The following is a 23203-nucleotide window of genomic DNA, read 5'->3' as shown; positions in this document are numbered from 1 at the left end:
AACTCTGGAATTCCTTTATATTACTAATATAGATTAGTTCATGAAGGCAGAATGGAGCCACCATCTCAGCAAAGTCAACAGATACAAGCTATGAAATCATCAGGATCTGCTGTGATCTAAATGACACTTTGTAGGGAGCGCATCTGTCCCTGAAGCCACTTGAGGTTCACCTCCCATACCTGGTGGAGACACTTCCGAGCTTTGTCGTATTCACTCCGCAAGCAGTAAGCGCTTCCAAGGTTAAACAGCATCATTGTCCGTGCAGATGTGACTGAGCTGGGATAGCACTGGGGGGTCTGCTTGCCAGCTGCAAGTAAAGTAAGTTATCCTTTTATTAAGACTTTTGTTCTGAACCACCCACAGAAGTTCCCATGCCCTGCTGAATATGCTGGCTGGTACTTACAAGACTCCATCGCCTCATTCTCTCCTTTGTCAGACCCTACAAAGAAAAAAAACCGAAACACAAAACATCATTTTCTGACAGCTTTTTCAAGATCATTACAAAATTCATTTGTCACAGACCAGCAGATACAAATTCGCTTTTACTTTGGTCTGCCATTGAAGGGGAAAACATTTTGGTCTTTAGCAGATGAGAACAATGAAGTTCAAATTGCAGGCATTACTGAGATCAAAGCTACTGCAGTCTTAGCCATACAGGTGAGCCCTTGACATATTTTTCTGCTTCAGAACACAAGTATTACCAACAGAAAGCACTGTAAGAAAATTAGCTCTGCAAGCAAACCAACCAACAAGCCCCAAACAAGTTATGGTCTTAAAATGAGGTGCCTTCATCATCACTGTATTTACGTAACAGTTACAGCAGGAAGGCAACTGATAGCACAACTGGTTCTAATGAAGTATGGACTCATTAACCTTGATCCTGCTCGTTTGAGGAGATCCCAAGGGAAACATCAGTGACGTTCTCAGGGTTCAGGTGAGTGATGGCATCAGATATTCGGTCAAGAGAGATGAGAGCTTCTGCTGCATACAAATGCCCAAGAAACCTACAACAGCAAAGAGTCAGGCGTGTCAGCATGGCAACCCTCAAAATTTGCCACTCTCATGAAAACAAACTGAATTCAGACTTTAACTCAACCACCTGAAAGCTACTACTTAATAAATATACACAAAGTTAGTTTGCTTGTAAAGTATTGCCATAATGCTCCATTCTGACTCCAGTGAATTCTGAGAACCAATTCGTACACATGGCCCAACGCTCTGGACAGACACTACTATGGCTTTTCTTCCAAGAAGGAAAAAATGAGTGCTTTCACAAACACCCCTTGGATACCAAGACACCTATAATTGGAGGTGTTAATTAAGCATTCAATAATAATTAATTCTCTAAGATATTTGCATGGTAAGATCCCGAGGACACCACGGATCTGCAGGCCTGTCCATAGGGCACAAACAGCTTTCCAAACACAAGTCTTTACCACAGAACTAAGCAAGCCTGATGCTAGCCAGCAGTAGCTTGGCTATTCAGCAGCTTTGGAGTCCTGTTGACTCACAGCACAGTTAATTTACTAAGCTTTAATCTGAAACAAAAGTTGAGCATGCGATTGTATAATGTACATTTCAAATTAACTTTATAGTTGACTGTAATGAATTATTAAAAAGCATCACTCAAAAAAACTTCTGCAAGTGAGATCTGCTAAAACAAGAGTAACTTCTTACATGTAACTAACCTATGTGTCACTTAAGAGGAACAGTTCAGTGCTCCAGCCTACACAGAGGCTTTGCTTCTTGGCAGGGCTTTATTTTTGCAAACAACTGTAGTCTTGAATTTCTTGCATTAAAAAAGCACTGCAGAAAACTACACGTTACCTTACAAACTTATCTAAACTGCTGCTTTAATCACTGCAAAAGGATGAGCTTCCACAGTAGTTTGAAGATGGACATAGAAACTAATTGATACAGAACATTCTAGAATATGCTGCCTCCAGCATTTAAAATTGGCACAAGTTAGATTGCTCTCCACCTGTACATTATACGTTACCAATTTTGCCAAGTACCGTTATTACCATCATCATAATACTGTCACTACAGACACGAGAAGCTCCAGCTCAGAGCTCTCCAGCAAAAAAGAGGAAGAAACGATGACGTCAAGACTTACTTCAGAGACCCTGACAGCTTTGGTTGCTGGAGGAGCTTATCTGCATGATTCAGTGCCATAAGGTTATCTCCCAGAGCCAGAGCCACATAAGCACTACAGGCAAGTATTGAGCACCTGCAGGAGAAAAGAAAAGGGGTGAGACAATGTGTTAATATACGGTGATGTCAAATGCAGCTGTGAAATTTCTTCTTTAACAAGTGTCCAGCAAATCCAGATAAAGACATGCTAGCATTACTTACACAGAGTATAAAAAGAATTGGAAGCAGGAGCAAAGAGCATGCTGTCCATCACTACACTCTTAGGATGACCTCAGTAATTCTAGAGATTTACTTTCATTTTCACACAGCAACATTTCAGACTCCATTTGTACACGATAAAAGCAATAAAAAACTGTTTGTGTCACATACGAAGATGTCAAATGAATGCTTATATACAAATATATACCTACAGATTCATTTTAAAAGCCATACAACACCACTACATTAGTACTTAGTTCTCAGTTGAAATTATTGTACATTCAAGGGAAAATACTTGGAATTACCGAATTCCTACATGTACCTAAAAAACTTAAAAACAAAGTAATCACTACTATTCCCTGCAAGTTAGCAACAACAAAAAAAACCCCCAAAATTTGTTAGTCTAAGTACATTTTATTCTAAAAGTAGTACCCGAAGGGAATAAACCAGCCACTAGCACAAAATACAAAGACCTCAGCTTATCGGTGACCGTCCAGCTCCACTCTGATTTCACAAAAATGAAAGACAGTTTTTTAGTGCTGAAGAAATAAATCCCAAGCCATCTATCATCCTTACAGCAAAGTGGGAAGTCAAGGAGTTGGTTTTCATCTGTGGCCTCAATCATTCTCTCCACTAGGAGATGCACGCATTGGGTTCCATGTAATCTTGTGTAATGCAAGAATCACCACTGTATGCCAGCAAGACTGTGTGCATTCACAGCATCATAGAATCACCAAGGTTGGAAAGAGCACTAAAATCACTTTATCCAACCAGCAACCCATGCCCACTGAGCACGTCCCTCAGTGCCACATCCACACGGTTCTTGAGCACCTCCAGGGACGGCGACTGCACCACCTCCCTGGGCAGCCTGTGCCACTGCATCACTGCTCTTTCGGAAATTCTTCCTAATGCCCAACCTGAACATCCCTTGGCACAGCTTGAGGCCATTCCCTTTCATCCTATCACTGTTACCTGGGAGAACAGGCTGACCCCCACCTCACCACACCTCCTTTCAGGCAGCTGTAGAGAGCAATCAGGTCTCCCCTGAGCCTCCTCTTCTCCAGGCTGAACGATCCCAGCTCCCTCAGCCACTCATCTTAACACTTGTGCTCCAGACCCCTCACAGCTTCACTGCACTTCTCAGAACACTGTTCTCCATAACAGAGGGACCTCACCACAGCACTGTTTGTCTCAGAAACTTTCCCACCCTCGTTTTATTTGTTAAACCTTGGATCTTCATTTGCACTTCTCTGCCCTCCTGCCTCCTTCACCAAAGGAGAGCAGTTTTCTGTAGCACACAGTGCTATAAATCACCTGGAATTACAGATATATTGTCATGGTCAATTAAATTGTAACATATTTCACTCTTGTATTTTACAACATCTGTACACAGGGAGACAGTAAAATTCTGCACTGCCAGTTCTGAGTTACACAGAGCTGTAATCCTCTGCCAGGAGTCTGATTTCAGATGTGGCATTCTGTGGCTGCCACAGGCTTCCCTGCTTCCAAAGGGCACAAAACCTGTGCAAAAAAATAACTCCCATTCTCCACTTTCACGCAACAGTCCCACATTGGGATGCCTCCATTCTGCCAAGCTTCCTGTTTTACTGGCTGGTCCTGTTCCTCAGGCTCAGCCACAACACTGCTTGGTGGGGTCAGCCTGTCTTGAGGCACAGACCCTTCTCTGCTGGGCCCCGTTTTGCTCCCAGCCCTCCTGCCCGGCTCCCAGCAGCCAGCCCTGCTGCCTGGAGGTGGCTGCAACCCGCCGCCCTTCTGGCAACTGTCAAGCCCACTTTGAGTCCCGCAGTAAGTCATGTAATTCGTGGCAGGGCCTGGGGTGCCTTTATTCCCCGTTCCCAGGAGGCATGCTCCTTAATTATGCACAGGCAGGGAAAGAAACTTCTCCAGCGTTTCTCCCTACCCCCCACTTCCTCTTAGCGTGCCCAGATGTCACATCAAATCTGAACACATACAAAAGCTTTCAAGAAAGAGAGGAAAGCTTCCCCAACTCAAGTCCCAAACCTAAAATATTTCTGAAAGGTTGTGACTGTGGGGCGGGGGGGGAAATCCCAAAATAATGGCCTGCCTCTAAGCAGTCTCTTTCTTCTCTGCCCCAAGGAAGCACAACTTTTAAACAAGCAGAGATGCTGTCCCACCAGCCAAACGCTCTGCACTGCTGCTCCTGCCGTTTCAGTCAATACAGGTCTTCTACTCACCACAACTTTTAAACTATTTTTATTTTTGAAAGTCTGTACTTGAACAAAAGGCACGCTCCAGCCAGACAACAATAAGCCCTTCAAGTTGGAAACCTATTTCTCCGCTCTAAGGATTCATCCCCATCTAAATCCCTTTAAGACCTCTTCAGCAAAAGCCATCTAAAGAGGAGGAAAACATCCAACGTTTTCCTCCTCACAACGCTGTCCTCGCGCACTCGGACTCATTGTTGAAGCAGCCAAAGCGAACAGAACACTCAGGAGATCTGACAGCTAATCAGAGCAGAAGAATTGCACCACAAGGGAAAAGACAAACTAGTTTTTCACCTCAGTCAGGATTCTGACAAAACTCTGCAGGTTGTCTTTAAGCTCTGGAGACTTCCAGCATAACTGAGCCCCTGCATTCCCTAAATAAAACCGTCTCTGCACTAGGAAAAAGAAAAATGTTTTTTTAAACCGCCAGATTATGTCAAACAACCTCTTGTGTAGGTCTAGGCAACAAGATTTGTCAGCCCACACTGGCTGCAAGTTTATAGAACCTGAACGATACGTTTGGCTGAACTCATTTCGCAGGGCAGAGGCAAGGCAGAGATCACCCAGTCCTTCACAACTTAGCAGGAAGGCATAAAAACGGCATCTCTAAACCACTTAGGGAACATCAGTAATCTGAAATAATTTAAAGCAGCTAATTAAGCCCAGTGGTGGATATATACCATCTGGTTATTTTTGTTTCAATGCAGACAACACAAACTAAAACATGAAGTATGGAACACAGACGATGCTTACTCAGTGAGGAAAATCAGCACCACCACAGAGGCGATGGCAGAGAACCATGCAGAGAGGAAGAAGGGGGTGAAGCAGCTATAGAGGATCATTGTAAGCTTCCAGCATTGTGCCAGGGCAACCAGACCACAGCAACCTTTAAGGGGACAAAGTGAGGCAGTGTGGGGCATGTGGGGACAAAGGACGAGGAATGCTGCTGAGTGATAGTGGTTCTCACATCACTATCTGTGAAATTAGTGGTGGCGCTACTACTGATGCTCCTGGAATGTTGTGTACAGTACTGGGGCACAAAGGCTTCAAGGAAATATAAAATAAAGCAAAACATAATGACAGACTGGAGAGGGCTCATGAAGAGTCAAAACAAAAAAAAAAAGATGAAATGGGATCACATGCTTTAGGGGAAGGGCTCACAGTTAAAGTCTATTCAGGATAAAGCAGCAGATCAAGCTATTCCTTTATTTCTAATAGCTTTGAAGGGGTAAGTTGTCATGTTCGTGTTCACTCAAAGCTGTCCAATGTGAGGAGACAGGTTACACCAAGGTCTGTTATTACCCACCTCACTTTTACAAGAAAATACACAGGAGTCTCCAAATGTAGCATCACAGTCTATCACAGCTCCATAAGCCCCAACAGCACTGCGCAGTTCTGGTGCACTGACACATATTTGAGGCTAGAAGCAAAGCTTCTCAGAGAATGAGCCAAATTGATAATAAACTCTGAAGGAAATTCTGGAGTTTTTACTTCCAATGCATGTAGTCTTAGCAACATTTGGTGTCCTCAAACTTCTTGTTAACCTTAAAGCCTTACTATCAAATTACTGCTCAATATGAGAAAAGTCGGTTGAACCGAGTTGTACACAACTACCAAACAACACACGTGACACTGAGGTCTTGTACAGAGGGCATTTTTAAAGAACCAGTTATAAGCAAAATCAGTCTTTCAAACTCTCATTAGGATGTACAAAATTATGTTAAAAAAATTAAATATTTAAGTTCCCCATGTCAATATTAGAAACAATGGAGATTTTTCAATCCAGTGACTGTCAGCAGAGGGGAAAAACTGAAGTATACAGACACCAATTCCTCAGGACAATCCTTACCAACATGCAGTAGTTTAACTTTCCCCAAATGGACAAGGATTTCAGCTTCCTCACTCGGCTCCTCAGTGAGCAACTCAGTACTGTTATAGATTAGTATGTACACTGTTTTTAATCCAGTGCCCTCTGTTTCCAATAACACTCTCAAACCACTTTAGAATAAATACTGAAGGTCTCAATTTCTTCACAGGTTACTGCTAAATTGCTTTGAAACAACCCCAAGTAGATTTGCTACACACAGTGCAGTAAAGTAAAGGTTGAGCTGGCCATTACAAAACATAGGTTACCTGTGGTTAGGCTGGAACGATGTTTAACCCAAGCATTTAAGTGGGAAATTAGTGTATGCTTTGTCCATACAGAAAATTTAAAAAAAAAAAAAAAAAAAAAAAAAAAAAAAAAAGACCAAACAACAAAAGTGTTTAAGAGGTGGTGCAAGCATTAAAAGAAATTTTTCACAAGTTAGCAGCCTCTTGTAATAATTAGCATTGTTTATATACAGTAATCTTGTTGGGGAAAACAGGTCCCAGATAACACCGTACTCATTCGGATAACATGGGAGTTACTCTACTTGGAGGGCACTTAGACTGCTGAACAAATAGCTTAAAGATCTCTGGGAACACAGAAGCATTGCAATCAAATTTTATTTATGTTCTTCTGTGGTATAGAAGTCAAACAGCAGGACAAGGGTGATCCTGCTACTGTATGCAAACTGTGGATTCGTTGCAGGTGGAAAAGCTAACCACCAAAAGGCATTTTTCTGTTTTGCCATCACCTCGTACAGATATTACACATAACATGGAACAACAGCTTAAATGTGAATGTCATGTGATAAAATGGATGCTTGCATTACTACAATGCTAAGAAATTTAAGGCTCAGAGGCACAATCAACGCAAAGCCAAGCACATCAGCTTAGATTTGTGTTGTCTAATTAGTGCTGTAATAAGATGGCACCCTCACATTTGTCTTTAAACTTCAACATACTTAGTGCAGACTTCCTTGCTCTCTTAAATGCCCCTTTGGAAAAGCAAACTCAGAACTGATACAGAGAGAAAGAACACAGGAGGTTTAACAAACAATGTATTTCTAGCAGATTGTCATTACTGGTCATGGAAAAACTATTTAGAGTCAAAATACCTACAATTGTAAAAACAACCTAAAAGCTGCCATCACTTATTATTCATTAAATAATGGTATTAAAGTATTCCTAGAGTTTTTATTACCTTAATAGCTAAGTAATATAAGAAAAAGTGATAATGGGAAATTAATTAAAAAAAAAAAAAAGCAAAACATTTAGGACATGATGGAAAGAAGGAAATAAAGGAATAAACTAATGGACAGTGCAGATTATTAAAGATTGTGTCTCTAGTCCAGATGAGAGCTGAGTAGAAGATAAACAAACACCACCACAAACATACCCACATCTCCCCACACACTCAGGCCATCACACATAAGCCCTCTAAACAAGACTGTGGAAATCCTACCTTATCTGAAGTAGCACAGGAAAAAACAAACAGTCACCAACTGGATTATTTTAGTAGATCTTAGTTAAACCTATCTTCAATGAAATGCATATTTTTGTTTAATATCACGGTCATTTTAACTATGACAAAAGTCAGATTTTGAATCAGTTTCTTTGTGAGCACTGCTCTATTTGAAATCCAGCAAGAATGTAATAGTGCCAGCTGAGTTCCAAACCAGTCTTAGCAAGGATTTAAGAGGTAAAGGTACCATACTGTAACTTCCTCCTCTTCCACCAATCGTGTAAGCCATTGTCAGGTTTTTAGCCTTGCCATTTACAGGTCTTGATTTTTTTGTTTTGCCAAATAAATAATGCCAGGACTACTACAGCAGGATCATACACAGACTAACCTATCATCTCAACTGAAATTCTGGAGGGTTTATAGATGTTCCTACTCAAATCCTTGAGGAGAGGGAGCTCATAGGAATGAAGTCATCCTTACACATACAGTTATAATGCAACACTGCAAGTGCTACAGCATTAAAAAAAAAAAAAAAAAGCTAGTACGACTCCAGAATCACAGCACAGCTTAAGAGGGGGGTTATTGACTCATGAATTTGTCACTATTTTGTTTTTCACTTGCCTTAAGTTTTCCAATTCCTGTTTCTTCAGAGGCGAAGAAGGTGGAGCTGCAATGAATTTATCCCCTTCGTGACTTTTATTGCTAGAATAAAAACATTATATTAATTATTACAAATGACTATAAATACTACAAAAATTCACAGTAAAATAAGCATCAATGTTTACTCCCAATTAAAAAGTCTGCAAAAAACTCTATAGCCTAGACATGAGGGATATGAAGCTAAGCAAAAATTGAGGCAAATGCTCTTACCCTAACTAACCCTGGTTGACAAAGAAGAATGGGGGCATTTGCTGGGAAGGATCTGACTGACAGACCAAACAAACCGTGCCACTTCCCACAGCCTGGAGCTATTTTTGAAGTTCCATGTGGTATAAGTTGTTCAAACTCCAGAAATCTCTGTAGCCTTTTTTCCCTCAGCCACTAAGAAAAGCAGCAAAACAGCTCCTCCCAGTAATTACACATATATTTTATAAGTGATAAAACCTACAAAGTGCTACAGCTTTTTTAGATTTATAGCTGTCCTTTATTTTTATTACTTTAAAATGACTGCCCTGCATCCCATTGAAAAAAACAACAACAACAACAAAAAAACCAACCAACCAAACAAAAAAACTCAACTCTATTTTAAATCATTGGCAACTTCACTCTCCAGTAAGTGGAAAGAAAACCTCCTTCCAAAGGAAGAGACAGGAAGAGAAGTTAACAGCTGCACCTTGGCAGAGAGACATTGTAGTTTACAAAGAGATAACAACAAAAAAATCTGAACTGAAACTAAGTTCCATCCATGTACCAAGCACAGAACCTTCCTACTTGTACGCAGCACCACTGTAGTGCAGATACCTCATGCCTTTGACAGATAGAATATTTAAAAATACCATAACCACTGAAAGTATTCATAGTTTTCCAGTGAATAACAAAGGAAATGCCCAAGAGTCAGCCTATTCAATTAGTGGGATTTGCTTCAAAATCACCCTGTTCAATTAGTGTGATTTTCTTCAAATGCCCTCTATCTTTTACTGCTCTCTCACAGAGGGTCCCTTGTCAGAGGGAACAAATCCTGTTAGAGCCTTTCAGAATGCAACATGCAAATTCAAGAACAGCCTGCCTCATTCCTGGGTATTCTGAAAAGATGAATGGCCATGGAAATATCAGAGACTTTTTACACTGAAGAAGCATCTGGTTTTAAAGCAGAAGGTATTAAAGGACTTCCCTGTACAGGACATGATTTCCTTTCCTCACCCCTACTGAACAAAGTGAAGCAACACAAGCAAGTTGGTCTCAGCTGAGTAAGGGCTGCCATTTTGTCTTCGTTGCTGCCTCTTACGGGGCCCCATAAGCTTAACTTAAGTCTCACTTAAATCAGAGGAGCTTCATCCCAGAAAGCTGCATACAGCTCACCCAGAGAAGCTGGGCAGCTTACAATGTCCACCCTTGACAAACAAAAACACCAACCAATGAAAAAAAACAACCAAGTAAACAAATTACACACCAGCCTGGGCCTACAGAAGCAGCCCAGATTTATAGATCATTTGATCACTTGACAGGAAAGACTGTCCTTGGGAGGAAAGGCTTATAGGACTGATGAATGCCAAATCTTATCACAGGCAAATCTTTATAACTAAGCTGCTAGACATCTGTATATTGAATTGTACATGGCACACGTGTGCACGTACACAAAATCACTGTAATGTGAAACTTCACTTACAATTAGAGAAATATCAATAGGCACTGCAGGGGTGTGTGGGAAAACAAAACATTTGCAGCAAAGAAAAAAAAAAAAAAGATGTTCAGTGGAAAAAAGAATGCCTCCGTTGTCATTCATTAAAGTGGTTTCATGACAGGAATCAACTCTGGATTTTGTTTTTAAATTAGCATAGCAGCAATTAAAACAACAGGCAGCTCAACTGCTTCCTTGGATACCCCAACTGCTAAGAGAGAGTTTATACACATTATCTCTTCTGCTGGCCAAAACAGGACAGGTAGCAGGCACAGACTGCCAGCCTAGAGCTACTTTGGACAAAAAGAAAGGTTTACAGGCAATTAAAATTATAATGTTCTGATTACCTGCATGCTTCACTGCTTTCACTGTTTTCTGTATTTCCCCCCAGCTGATTATTAGGTTTAGATCCATTTTCCTGCTTTGGCTCCTGCTGTTCTTCTGGAAGTAACAGCAAGGCATTTCTTAGACAAATGGCTGCAAACTCCATGCTGGCTACAGGTATTGCTGAGGACTGCCCGTCACTGGAAGAGACACAGAGTCAGCTGATGAGTACCAATCCTATCAACTTGAAAAGCAGAGATCCAGAAAGGATCCAGAAAGACCTGGGTGCAGGTCAGAGTAACTAGATTCTACCTGCAATTTTATAGAGTGTATTACAAAAAACACGTATTTTAACATGAGAGAAAGAGGATTGATTTAGCTATCTGGAAACACAAGTTTCAGATAGATAAGTAAATTTCAAGCTTTAATAGTTCTCTTAGTTACAACAGCACACAATTAAGCCCTCTGCTGGCCACTACAGAGGAGGCACCCAAATGATTAGGTAGGACTCAGGCATTTTAAAACACATCTCTCTAATAATGAGTATTCCAAAACGAACATGGGAATTCCATGACAGCTGAAAAGACTCTCAGTAAACAAACATGCACCCTTAACAAAGTTATGATAACAAAATAAAGGTCCATGGAAAACATACTTACTTATAAACAACATTCTGTATTGACTGGGATGCTAGGACTATTTTGCGGTGGTAGCCTTGACCTACTATAGATTGCACAATCCCCTTCTTGCTGGGAAGACCTTTAGTCTCTTGTTCTGATGTCTGGGGAAGAAAAAAAAAAGGAATAAAGGAAGGAGGACTAAAATATCAAAGCAGTTAAACTGTTGAGAGCCTTGCAAGGTAAGTGAGAACTGAAGTCTTCACATCCAGCTACAATGTAGATGTTAATGGTTTGTACGGATACAGTTTTAAGTTTAAGTACCATGAAGGATCAGATACCTCCTATTGTCTTTGTGCTGCACAGGGACTTCACTGCGCACAGTGCTCTCACAGATCCCTTCTGACAGCTTGTCTGATAGCCCACTGACCTAGTTTCTCCTTTGTTTGGAAAGCAGAGGAACAATCAAGTCATATTAAAAGAACTGCTAGGTTATCAAGAAAATAAATTATATGGTCTGCCAAACAGTATCACAAGTGTCATTTTAGCTTCCATCTTCTCTCCCTGCTTACACAGAATTCAAGATGTTCTCTGAAAAACTGATCTCAAGGTGTTCTAAGGGGAAAACAAAGCTGAACTACAACGAATGCAAAGTTACACTAAATTTACTTGTTAAATGTAGTGTTGTGCATGCAGGTTTTCTGGGGATCAAACAATGCATGCTAGTCATCAGTCCCAAGACTTCTATCTGCACCATATTCACTAGCAACAACAACACAGCCCACCACCATAAGCCATCTGTACTTACCAACAAAACTGCTAAGTACAGTCAGTGAAGAATTGCAATGGAAAGAAAGAAATTGCACCATCTTCCACCTGTACCTCATAAACTAAAATACTAAAGCAAATGTGAATTTAGTGGAATTACTTTCTGGAACCTGACACGATCAGCTGGCTGTAGCTGGTTTGCGGTTAACAAAGAAATGCACCACTTCTGTCTTATTCTCTCAGACTCCTAAACACTGTCCAACAAATGGAACCCTAGCTTTATTTTTTCTTTGCCACAAAATCTATGCTCAGCAAACCTCCCATGCAGTTTTCCACTAGAGATGATCAGTGCTATATTCTTTGTTATCAGTGCGATAGACACAGATAATTAGACAATTACTGTGAAGAAAGCTGTTCTTCCTGCAGTCACCCTGCTTTATAAAACTGAGCACCCAGAACTACAGAATAACATCAAACATATATATGAGGACTGCTCCAAAAGTAATGCCTCCTGCTTTATTATGTTGGCCCACGTCAGACGCAGATGTTGGTGGTACAGCAGTAGAGGCTGAACCTTCCCAGCAGTATTCCATTACATGTTGCTGTGTGACAGATGGCAATCTGACAGAGTGGCATCTGACATGGAAGTGCATCAGAAGCAAAAGGGTAGAACTGAATTCTTCCATGTGGAAAAAACGGTGCCCATTCACATTCATCCATTGCTAAAATGTCTACAGAGACCAAATAATGGATGTGAGCACAGCGAGGTGGTGGATGGTGCAATTCAGCAGTGGTAAAAGCAGTTTACCTCCACTGATGCAGATTATTATTATTATTATTATTATTATTATTATTATTATTATTATTAATATATTTTTACCAGCATGACATGCAGTTCATCATGAAAATGCATAGCTAATGGCAGTGGCTATGTTAAAGAATAATATTTTGTAGCTATTTGTTTTGTTACATCACAATATTGTACTCTTCATACCTGTTGTAGCTTCCATGGAAATAAATAGGAGACATTACTTTCAGAGCAACCTACATACAACTGCAATCAGTGCATTTCTGACCTAAAATTCTTGAAAATTCAATTTTGAGCCTGTGAAGTGGGGGCATAAGAAAACCTCATCTATAAAGCTATTGTGAATTGCTTTTTTCTAGCATTGGAAAGCGAGATACCAAAATAATGAGCAATGCTGAAAATTCCAAGCAAATCTTATGAATTTTGTATTTAGAAGTATTTGGATAGGATACAATAAATAAAGGCACAGAGGAAAAACAGAATTCAGGATGAAAAAGAGTGAATGTTGCTGTCCAATGCATGAGAGCCATCCTTTGTTCTCAAGGAAATGGGCGTACCGTGCAAATAAATGCATGAGATCATGTAATTACAGATTATGTCATCACACACACATGGGAATCAATGATGTTATCTCAATTTCACAGGCTTACTATTTTGGGGCAGTTTCCTGTTCAGAAGAAGTGACCACTGTACCCCACCCCTGTGAATTGTAACTGCATGGAGCTGTGTCAGAGGAAGGTCAGGTTGGGAGTTAGGGAGAGGGTCTGTGGCAGAGGGCGGTGGGCCTGGAGCAGCCTGCCCAGGGCAGTGAGCATGGCCCTGAGTGCCGGAACTCAGGGAGCCTTTGACAGTGCTCTGACATGGGGTTTGGGTTTTGGGTGGTGCTGCGTGGAGCCAGGACATGAATTCCATAATCCTTGCAATTCCCTTCCAACTCAGGATACCCTATGATTCCATGGTACATGTTTATCCTAAATAGACAGGGATCAACAGGTTGAAGCCAACACGTCCAATGGCCATGCAACACATCTGCTGTTGGCAGATTTCCACAAGCTTCACTAGCAAAGGAATGACAAGTCTCAGCAATTAGGGATTCAGGTTCCCAGTGGCTGTGAACACATATGCACGTGGAATAGCATGGACCTCAGCCTCCACCACTTCTAGACTGATCGCACTAGTCTCATCTCTTTCAATCTCCAGCAGAAACAGAGTAAGGAAATAACAGAAGTTTAGAGTTTTGCCAGCATGAAAAGGAAGATTCCACGTAAAGATATCAGTGGAAGTCAGAGAATTTATTACCCAAATCCAGAGTAGCCCTATAAAATGACATCATATCTGAATTTGGGAAGTGGATTTATAGTTGACAGAATTAAAAAGCATTTAAAGAGCTTTCATTAATTATACATCTACAAGGCTATCAATAATTTAAAATATCCCAGGAACACAGCTCCTGAATCAGATGCTAAGTGGTTCTCTTCAAGAGTTTTTGCAAATTCCAACGAAGTTCCAGGACACAGTGCTATACTCTATTTTTAAATAAGACATTTGTCATTCTGATCCAGTAACCATACTCACAAAAACATCAAAGCTAACCTTATTCGCTTGCTAGAACAGCAGCACCATACTTAATCACAGCTTACACTCTAGAAAACAGCCCTATGCTAGAGACAGAGGATGCCTACAGGATAGTATTATGTTTTCTCCTACTACTTCAGTTAAAATTTAAGCTAGAACATCATCACCTCAGAGGCTGTAACAATTCCTAGAGATTAAATACAAAAATCCGAGGTATTACAGTCAGAAATAAGAACTGAAAAAGAAAAATAACCTTTCTTTGTCAAAGCAGCAGTAACAGAAGCTGTTGCAGTTTTTTTTGTTCATCACACCTCAAAACAAACATCAAACCTGCAAGCAGCCAGGCTTGCTTTCTTTGGATACTGCTCAAACTGGCCACTGACTCCAATTTCATCTTGCTATCTCTGCAGTCCAGGAACAGAAATCCTTGCAAGTACAAATTGAGTACTAAGGAAAAGATCTTGTACAAATTTAATTCTTCTGTGCATGCAAAGAGAAAATTTAGTTGTGAGATTTATATTTACATATTTATATAAATCAACACATATGAATTTTGCTACCTATATGAAATGAGCATAGGAAGCTCAGGCATTAGAAGATATCCAGCAGCATGAAGTTAAACTATTAGTGCTAGTATCTACATACTAAGTAGATAGCATTCTCTACAGAAAGGGTGCATCACTTCCCATTAGAAAGGGGTGCCTCACTAATAATAGCATAAGTTTATCACCAAATAACATCTTTGTTTTTATTTCTAAAATTACTTAAGACAGAGTAAGAGAAATCAACAGATGACCTGGAGAAATCCAAAGTGCTTCAAACCAATTCAGGATTACTCTTTCAGATTATGAGTTGGAATGTCTTAGGCGTAAGAAAATTAGTACTTATCCAACTTCTCCAGCAAAAGTCTTGTAGCATTACTGAAGAAGAGCTATAGTATGCACCTACACATATCTGTTTTATCTCATGCAACCTTTATAACAGTCCACTCAAACATTTATGATCTCAGAAAAGTCAATTTAACCCTGGGTCTCAAGGCACTGTTTCTACAGAATATACAGACATTGGTTTTCTTCCATCTGTTGCAGCTTCAGGTTAAACACACAAGCACACACATGTATAAGAAGAATTCATCTGGACCTACAGGCGTTGCAAGCTCAGACCTTTAAAATACCTTGACTTGGGCTATATATTATTTCTTACTCTCTGTGGTCACAGGCATTTCATAATGCCAATCAACAGAAAGAATGTGCAGATCTACTCACCCCTTTATTGGCAGCAATGCAACATTCTGCTATTCTCAGCCAAAGACGAGGGTTCGAGTGATAAACCTGGACGGCCTCAATCAGGCATTCAAAGGCAGCTAAGGGCCTCCCAATGTGCAGGAGCTGAATTCCACAATTGTAGAGCAACTCGTACCGTTTGTTAGTCAGCAGCGTACACATGGGTCTCCCTGAAAATTTCTTACCTGCACAAAAGGATACATCATATTGCATGTGCAGCCTGGGAGAGCTGAACAAATAGTAGGGTAAGGCAGCAAGAGCAGAAGCAGGAAGGGGGCTGTGGGAAACCTCCATAAACTAAACAGCAACCAAACCAAAAACCGACTTTCATTATAGAAATCAGCTAAACTCCTTCTGTAAGCAAATTCATCCCTCACTAAAGCTGATAGTCAAGATAAATTCACTGTGTTTGCAATAAAGGTTGAAGTAAACTAAATGTTAACCACTTATGTACTTTGTCACCTGAGTTAAGTGTCATGTAATACCACTGAATTCCAGATTTATGAGAACGTGCATCTTTTTCAGTCTTGGAAATTCCAGAAGAAATCTACTTTGCTGTTAAGAAGTAGAAAACATTTTCTGCCTTCACACTAGTAAATAGGACTACAAAAGCAAGGAGAAACAGCAAAAATAACAAAATGTGTGATAAGAACTAGTTTTTAAAGAAAATAAGAAATAAATTATTATTTCACCATTAAATCATTTCGGAGAGAAAAAAACTTGAGTGTTTCTACTCAAAACAAGAAAACTTTTTATAATGTATATAAAATAGGAACACATTTCAAAACAAACGGAATAGGAATTTCACTGGTAATTACTAAAAGTCTACAAGATTTATTTTCTTTATTTGCCCACTCCTTTTCCACCACCTATTTTCATCTCTTACAAGTTGTCACGGAGCTGACATAGAACACAAGTCTTACCTGGATCTGAGCTGCCTGTTCCTAGCTGTGCACATGCGTTATCATTTTCTTGTAAGGCTTTTTTGAAGTAAAAAATTCCTAAATTGTGCTTTCCCATTGCAAAGTGGATGCAGCCAAGATTGTTCCAAAACATGCACCGTAAGCATTCACCTGAGGGAACAGAAAAGACTACTTTTATAAACTGAAAAAAGTCAGAGTTGACAAAACATTCCCACCACTCTCATGGGTCAGCAAGATGTTCAAGGATTATGAAGTTACATCACTGCCTCCAGTATTTTAACAACCTGCCTTTCTGTTTATCATTCTGTTTTTCCTGGACACTTTGCCCAAAGTGATCCATGGGTAAAGACCAAAGACTTTCAGATCTTATGCACCATGTTTCAAGACACCCAGGTAGAAAGCTAATTTGACATACTGCAACTTCAAGCAAGTTTATCTGTAATTTTTCATAGTATTTAGAGTATATAAACATTTCTCTTTTTCCAACAGATGGCTCTTGTAAAAAGGAAATTCTTTAATGACATTATCTACCTCAGTTTTATAAAATAAACAAACTTGTTAACCTCACCATTCAAGGAGGAAACATACTCTCCTTCAGAAATATATCATGTTCAGACTAACACTGGAAGAAGCTTCTTCCACACAATGGCAAAAAAAACAAGTGTTTGACTTATCTGCTGATAACTGAAGCTTTACCGAGTTACCACTATTTAAAAAATAATCACCAATAAAATCATAGCACTAAAAAAAAAAGAAGAAAATAATAAAAAAAATATACCAAAGCAACCAAAAACCAGAACATTTTTGAACAAATTAGCCTGATGTTATTTTAATCATAACGTGGGAAGACAACTAAGTGAACATTCTACTGTTGCTTGTGTAAAAAAATGTAATTTGAAAATAAAACTTTTTATGAATGGCACAGAAGGACTTTCAGGAATCCATTTTCTCAGTCGCTATGTTGTCTAAATGACCATTCAGTGAAAGCCACAGCATTGTTAATTGAAGGAGTGCAGCAATAAAGTGGAACACGTACTCAATATAAATCCATGATGCTTATGGCCTGCTGCTTTAAGTAATCCTTCATGTCTTTAAAGTTAGTATCAATGAGTAGTCCTGTTTGTACCACATACATAAGTACTCGCAGGATGAAAGCTTTCTATTTTATTTTACCTGTTTTCATGAAGCCTGGATGTTCAGCAATGTTTGCACTGTTTAAAAGTTTGACTGCTTTACGGTAATTGCCCCTCAAATATTCAAAGTTGCTCTTAAGAAAGAGAGAAGGAGCTGACTGTAAAGAAGAAAACAACAGTTAATTATCTTTTTTTTTTTTCTTTTTAATGATTGCTCACAGAATCACAGAATCACCCGGGTTGGAAGGGACCTCAAGGATCATGTAGTTCCAACCCCCCTGCCTAGCAGGGCCACCAAACGTACACATTCAGATCAGGTTGCCCAGGACCCCGTCCAACCTGGCCTTGAACACGTCCAAGGACGGGGCATCCACAACCTCCCTGGGCAGCCCGTTCCAGGGCCTAACCACTCTCTCTGTAAAGAACTTCCCCCTAACATCCAACCTAAATCTTCCCTCCTTCAACTTGGATCCATTTCCCCTACTCCTGCTGTTGTCAGCCCTTCTGAAGAGTTTACTCCCCTCCTGGGTGTAGGTTCCCTTCAGGTATTGATAGGCTGCCATGAGGTCACCCCGCAGCCTTCTCTTCTCCAGGCTGAACAAGCCCAACTCCCTCAGCCTGTCCTCATAGGGGAGGTGCTCCAGCCCCCTGATCATCTTAGTCGCCCTCCTCTGGACCCTTTCCAAGATCTCTATGTCTTTCTTGTACTGAGGGCTCCACACCTGGACACAGTACTCCAGGTGGGGCCTCACAAGAGCCGAGTAGAGAGGGACAATCACCTCCCTGTCCCTGCTGACCACCCCTCTCCTGATGGAGCCCAGGATCCCATTTGCCTTTCGAGCTGCCAGAGCGCACTGCTGCCTCATGTTCAGTCTCTCGTCCATCAGGACCCCGAGGTCCTTCTCTGCTGAGCTGCTCTCAAGGCCCACTCCTCCCAGCCTGTACGGGTGCCTGGGGTTCTTCCGGCCCAAATGCAAAACCTTGCACTTTGCCGTGTTGAACCTCATTAGGTTCACCCGAGCCCAGCCCTCCAGCCTGTCGAGGTCCCTCTGAATGGCATCCCTTCCTTCCACCGTATCAACTGCACCACTCAGCTTGGTGTCGTCAGCAAACTTGCTGAGGGTGCACTCAATCCCTTCATCGATGTCATTAATAAAGATGTTAAAGAGCACCGGTCCCAAGACAGACCCTTGGGGGACACCACTTGTTACCGGCCTCCACCTGGACATAGAGCCATTGACCACCACCCTCTGTCTGCGGCCTTTCAACCAATTGCTTATCCATCGGGTCGTCCACCCATCAAATCCACTTCCCTCCAATTTGGAGATGAGGATGTGGTGGGGGACCATGTCAAAGGCCTTGCTCAGGTCCAGGTAAATGACATTGGTTGCCTTCCCTTTGTCCACCAATGCCGTCACTCCATCATAGAAGGCCACAGGATTGCTCATGCTAGATCAGCTTGCCCCTGCTGCCATTTTAAGAATACATGGGCTTAGCCTCCAATGATTTCATGAAGTAACATTTCTTTGAATACTCAACCTCTCCTGAAATGCAGAACTAGTTTTTTTTGTTTGGTTTCTGCTTCAAAACCAAATATTATGCTCAAGAGCTCTGTCACAGCAGTGGCAAAGTACAGAGGATCTCCCTTTTGCTTTAAGAGGCTCTTTCTCCAACCTGCCTTCTAATACACTCCCCTCCACACTTCCCTCCCTGTGGAGCTCAACAACTTCCTCCTGAGCTGTGATTCTCCTGGCCTGCCAAAAGACACATCATGACCCAGAAAGACTTCTATCAAACCAGCACCTGTTGAGACTGGCAACAAAATGCAAGTGCTCTCCTCCTACTACCTGATCCTCAGTTAATGCAGAACATACATGGCATGGTGGACACAATGCTGAGTTGAGAACTCCTATACAAAAGAAGAAACTGCTTTCTAGCAAGAGATAAGCCTCCAAAACAACTTCAACAATTACAAAAGAAAAAAGACAACACACAAAACCCCCAAATATTGAAAACCCCCAAATTAATCTTGTTAAAGTGGTTTTACTCAGCAGTGACATCAGAAAATTTTATTTCCCAGAGCATTTATGGGAACTATAACTTGCTTTGCACTACTCAAATTATAAACTGTATTTAACCAGTTTACTGTACACAGCATTTCATTGTTTGTTTTTTTTTATACTGTTAACAACAATGTGCAACTTCCTGAGCAATTTAAAGTCCTATATTAAATACACTTAGAGAAAAGAGATTACAAACCCAACTGATTGCATACAGCACTATTTCAGACATCCATCCTCAGGAAGACCTTTCCTTGTAAAGTAAGTTACCAAATCCAGTTTTAAGATAGGGAACAGACCTAGATTACAAAAACAACAGCTTTAAGAATACTTACATTTCCAGCTGTATTCATAACAGACTTGATCTCCCTTTTGCATGCTTTTAGTGACTTCATCTGGATATAGGCTCTCACCTTATACTGTTTAAAATTAAATTTGTTATATTAGAAACAGTAACTTGTGCAGGTTTGCAAGATGGACCATGCCTAGAGATTAATGATAAAATTTCCTACATCGTAAAATAGGTAGTAAAAAGCTGATCAAAAAGTCCTTCTAAGGAAGAATTTCTATTCAGAGTATCAGCAACAAATTCATAGAGTTCATATTTACAAGAGGCAAACGTGCATTTTGTTCAATGGCCGACATTCAACAGCTCTACATTCAAATGCCAAAACATCAGCACATAAAACAACAAATTAACTAAAATAATTTAACGTGTGAATTCCAGACATTCACCTGTTCAACTGACAACACCAGTAAGTGAAAGGTGATAGTGAAGCATTTTGTTTCTTCACCCAAAGAGCAGTACTGGGAAATAAAATCTCAGTGATTTAAACTGTCTTGCAGTCAAACAGACATAAGATTATCAGAGCTAAATGCAATTTAACACAATTATTTTAAGACATAGGGACTGAAATTGGAATTTTTTTAGGTCAGTTTCTCCTGGACATGAATCTTAAAAGAGGAAAAGGTCAGTTAAATCCATTTTTCTGATCTACAAAATGAAATTTAAGGTGACAGTATCACAATTTATGCTGAGTTAGGTTTGAGGCAGGTGGCACTCAGTTTTAAGAAGGACTGAATGGATATTCTTATATAAATCACATACATACACCCACCTGATGTATCTTAGATTTAGCAACTTCTATTAAAGCTCCACTTTCAGCTTTTTGATTGGAGGAATCTTTATTTGTATTATTACCTGACTGTCAAAAAAAAAAAACAAAACAACAACCAAGAAACAACAAAAGAGAAGTGTTAATAGCATAAGGAGAAAACTGTAAACTGAATTTAAAAGGTGATTGGTAAATATAATCTCTTTTAAGGAAGAAAATCAGTATTCAATAATGTCAAAAAAAAAAAAAAAAAACAACCACAAAAACATCCATATATTCCACACAAAAATTGGGACTTGAGGTTTGCAATCAAAACCAAAGAATGAGCACATCAGCCTACGAAGTGCAGAGCTCTGTATGAAGGTAGTGTTACTCTAATCTGCTCTAACCTGCTCTAGCACTGAGCAATTTTAAGAATGCTCTTATCCAGAAAGATAATTTGCACACTCCTGATTATCTTTTCCATGTTTTCTCCAGTAGAACTATTACATGCTCAAAGTTTTATTGTAAGTGTGATGTTACATCAACTGGAAAAGTGTCCACTTTTTACTTCCAAGCCACTACTCATTCTATTGTAGTTTCCAAAATGTATATATTGAAAATTGCATTTGAAAGTCTGCCTCATACTTCCAGGCACTAACTTAAAGGAATGTTTGATTTCTCCAACAGTCTTGGATGATGACTGTGGCACTAGCTGTACTTCCTCTCTGACACTGACATTTCACACATGGAGTATCACACAGTCATCATCCAAGACACATAAGGAAAACCAAGTATATCTGGCACTGAAGACAACTGACTTTCTAATACAAGTCTCTGACTTGAGACACTTCTTAGTTCCCTGACAGAAAAAGGGTGGAATGGAGAGAACATACAGCTACTGTACACAATTCATTTGGTTGCTAAAATGTATCAGTTGTCTGAAGTTACAGACATTCTAACAGTTATTAAATTCTGAAGTATTTTAAAAGACTACTTTTGGATTTAATAAAAACATACCTTTAGGAAAGACAGCGGCATTCATATGACTTTAAGCTTACCTCATTTTTCCCATTCTTGCTGTTATTGTTGCCCTGTGAAATCATTTTTTCCAGAACAGCAAGGAGATGCAAGGCCTTCTCAGCCTGGTAAGTCAGCAGGTACAAGTCCACAAGCAAGAAGCACACAGCCTGGGCAAACTTCTCTTCTGTATCAAATAAAGGAAGTAGAAAAGATCTTACTGCTCTGATACCAATCCATCCAAACACAACCACAGGACAAAAAAAAAAATAAAAAAAAAATAGAAAAACTATTTAAGAAAAGTGCATATACAACATCATGAGAAAAATCAGAATATGACGTAAGAAAAAAGATAAAGTTGCAGACACCCCTATCACACAGATGAGTATTTTAACACAAAGAGGTAATTCCTTCATACTGATGTCATTTGAAAGCAAAGGCCAGAGACAGCTAAAATGCACTTCACATTGGTTGATTCTGAGAACTGGTCTAAGTACATCAGCACCAAACATCCAGTGTGGGCCAAATGCCTACACAGAATCTCACAGAACTTAAGGATTCCATACAAACACATCCCTGCATGGCTGGTTTCACAGAGTAAGCTCCACATAAGCATACTGAGAACTGAGAGAGAAACAGCATTACACTTATGGGATTTGTTGGGACCCCCCCACACAAACTTCATCCCTGTCGCTTCATAAACACCTCTTGAAAGTTGTCAAATATCTGCTTTGGTTTTGTTATACTCATCTGCTAAATGTCTCTGAAGCACTTCCCACCAAATTCAAACGTTGTCCTTGTAAGTAAAGATTACTCATCATTCCTAAGCCTGTCTTTTTTTATTATTATTATGTACATTTACAAATCACTTTTCTGATAAGCAGAGGAAGATCATTTACTCTGCCTCATTACTGCACAAACAAAACTCTTCTGCCTACACACCGAAAGGCTCTATAAACTGGTACAGCTTCTCTCCAACTGATATAGCTTCAGTATACTGACGCAGATGATACAAAATAACAGCTTGATTGTAGTAAAGCATACTGTTCTCAACATCATCTAAACCATCCATTTCTTCTACAGCAGAGTGAACCTGAAAAAACAAGCAACACAGAACAGAATCTTGTTTATCCTTAAGCTTTCCATACTTCTGATTTTACAGCATCAAATGTTTATTTTAGAAAAATAACCCACAGGTACTAATTAGCCTAAAGATAGGGCAGTAACAGTTATAAGCTAATAAAGGGAAGAGGCAAACCTTGTCTTCCTATTTCATTGGAAGATCCCATTACCATTAGCAGTGCTTAAATATCAACATTCCATGCAGTGATTGC

The 23203-nt window shown here is 40.0% G+C and overlaps 1 protein-coding gene across 1 annotated transcript in view; it reads right to left on the bottom strand.

Annotated features, from left to right (window-relative positions):
- CNOT10 (CCR4-NOT transcription complex subunit 10) overlaps positions 1-23203 on the bottom strand; it is a 31955-nt gene that overhangs the window by 2967 nt on the left and 5785 nt on the right. The window contains exons 4-17 of the mRNA XM_052695946.1: positions 22812-22962; positions 21911-22056; positions 20874-20960; positions 20091-20174; positions 17736-17853; positions 16563-16712; positions 15622-15824; positions 11248-11369; positions 10612-10788; positions 8548-8628; positions 2117-2230; positions 874-1004; positions 404-439; positions 180-307 (exon numbers count right to left, since the gene is read on the bottom strand). Of these exons, the coding sequence (XP_052551906.1) occupies positions 180-307; positions 404-439; positions 874-1004; positions 2117-2230; positions 8548-8628; positions 10612-10788; positions 11248-11369; positions 15622-15824; positions 16563-16712; positions 17736-17853; positions 20091-20174; positions 20874-20960; positions 21911-22056; positions 22812-22962 (1728 nt within the window). The remainder of the gene's footprint in view (positions 1-179; positions 308-403; positions 440-873; positions 1005-2116; positions 2231-8547; positions 8629-10611; positions 10789-11247; positions 11370-15621; positions 15825-16562; positions 16713-17735; positions 17854-20090; positions 20175-20873; positions 20961-21910; positions 22057-22811; positions 22963-23203) is intronic.

Source organism: Tympanuchus pallidicinctus, unplaced genomic scaffold (assembly GCF_026119805.1).
Source record: "Tympanuchus pallidicinctus isolate F22 unplaced genomic scaffold, pur_lepc_1.0 scaffold3, whole genome shotgun sequence".
NCBI lineage: Eukaryota > Metazoa > Chordata > Aves > Galliformes > Phasianidae > Tympanuchus > Tympanuchus pallidicinctus.
The sequence above is the reverse complement of the archived record's forward strand: the minus strand, read 5'-3'. Positions and strand labels throughout refer to the sequence as shown.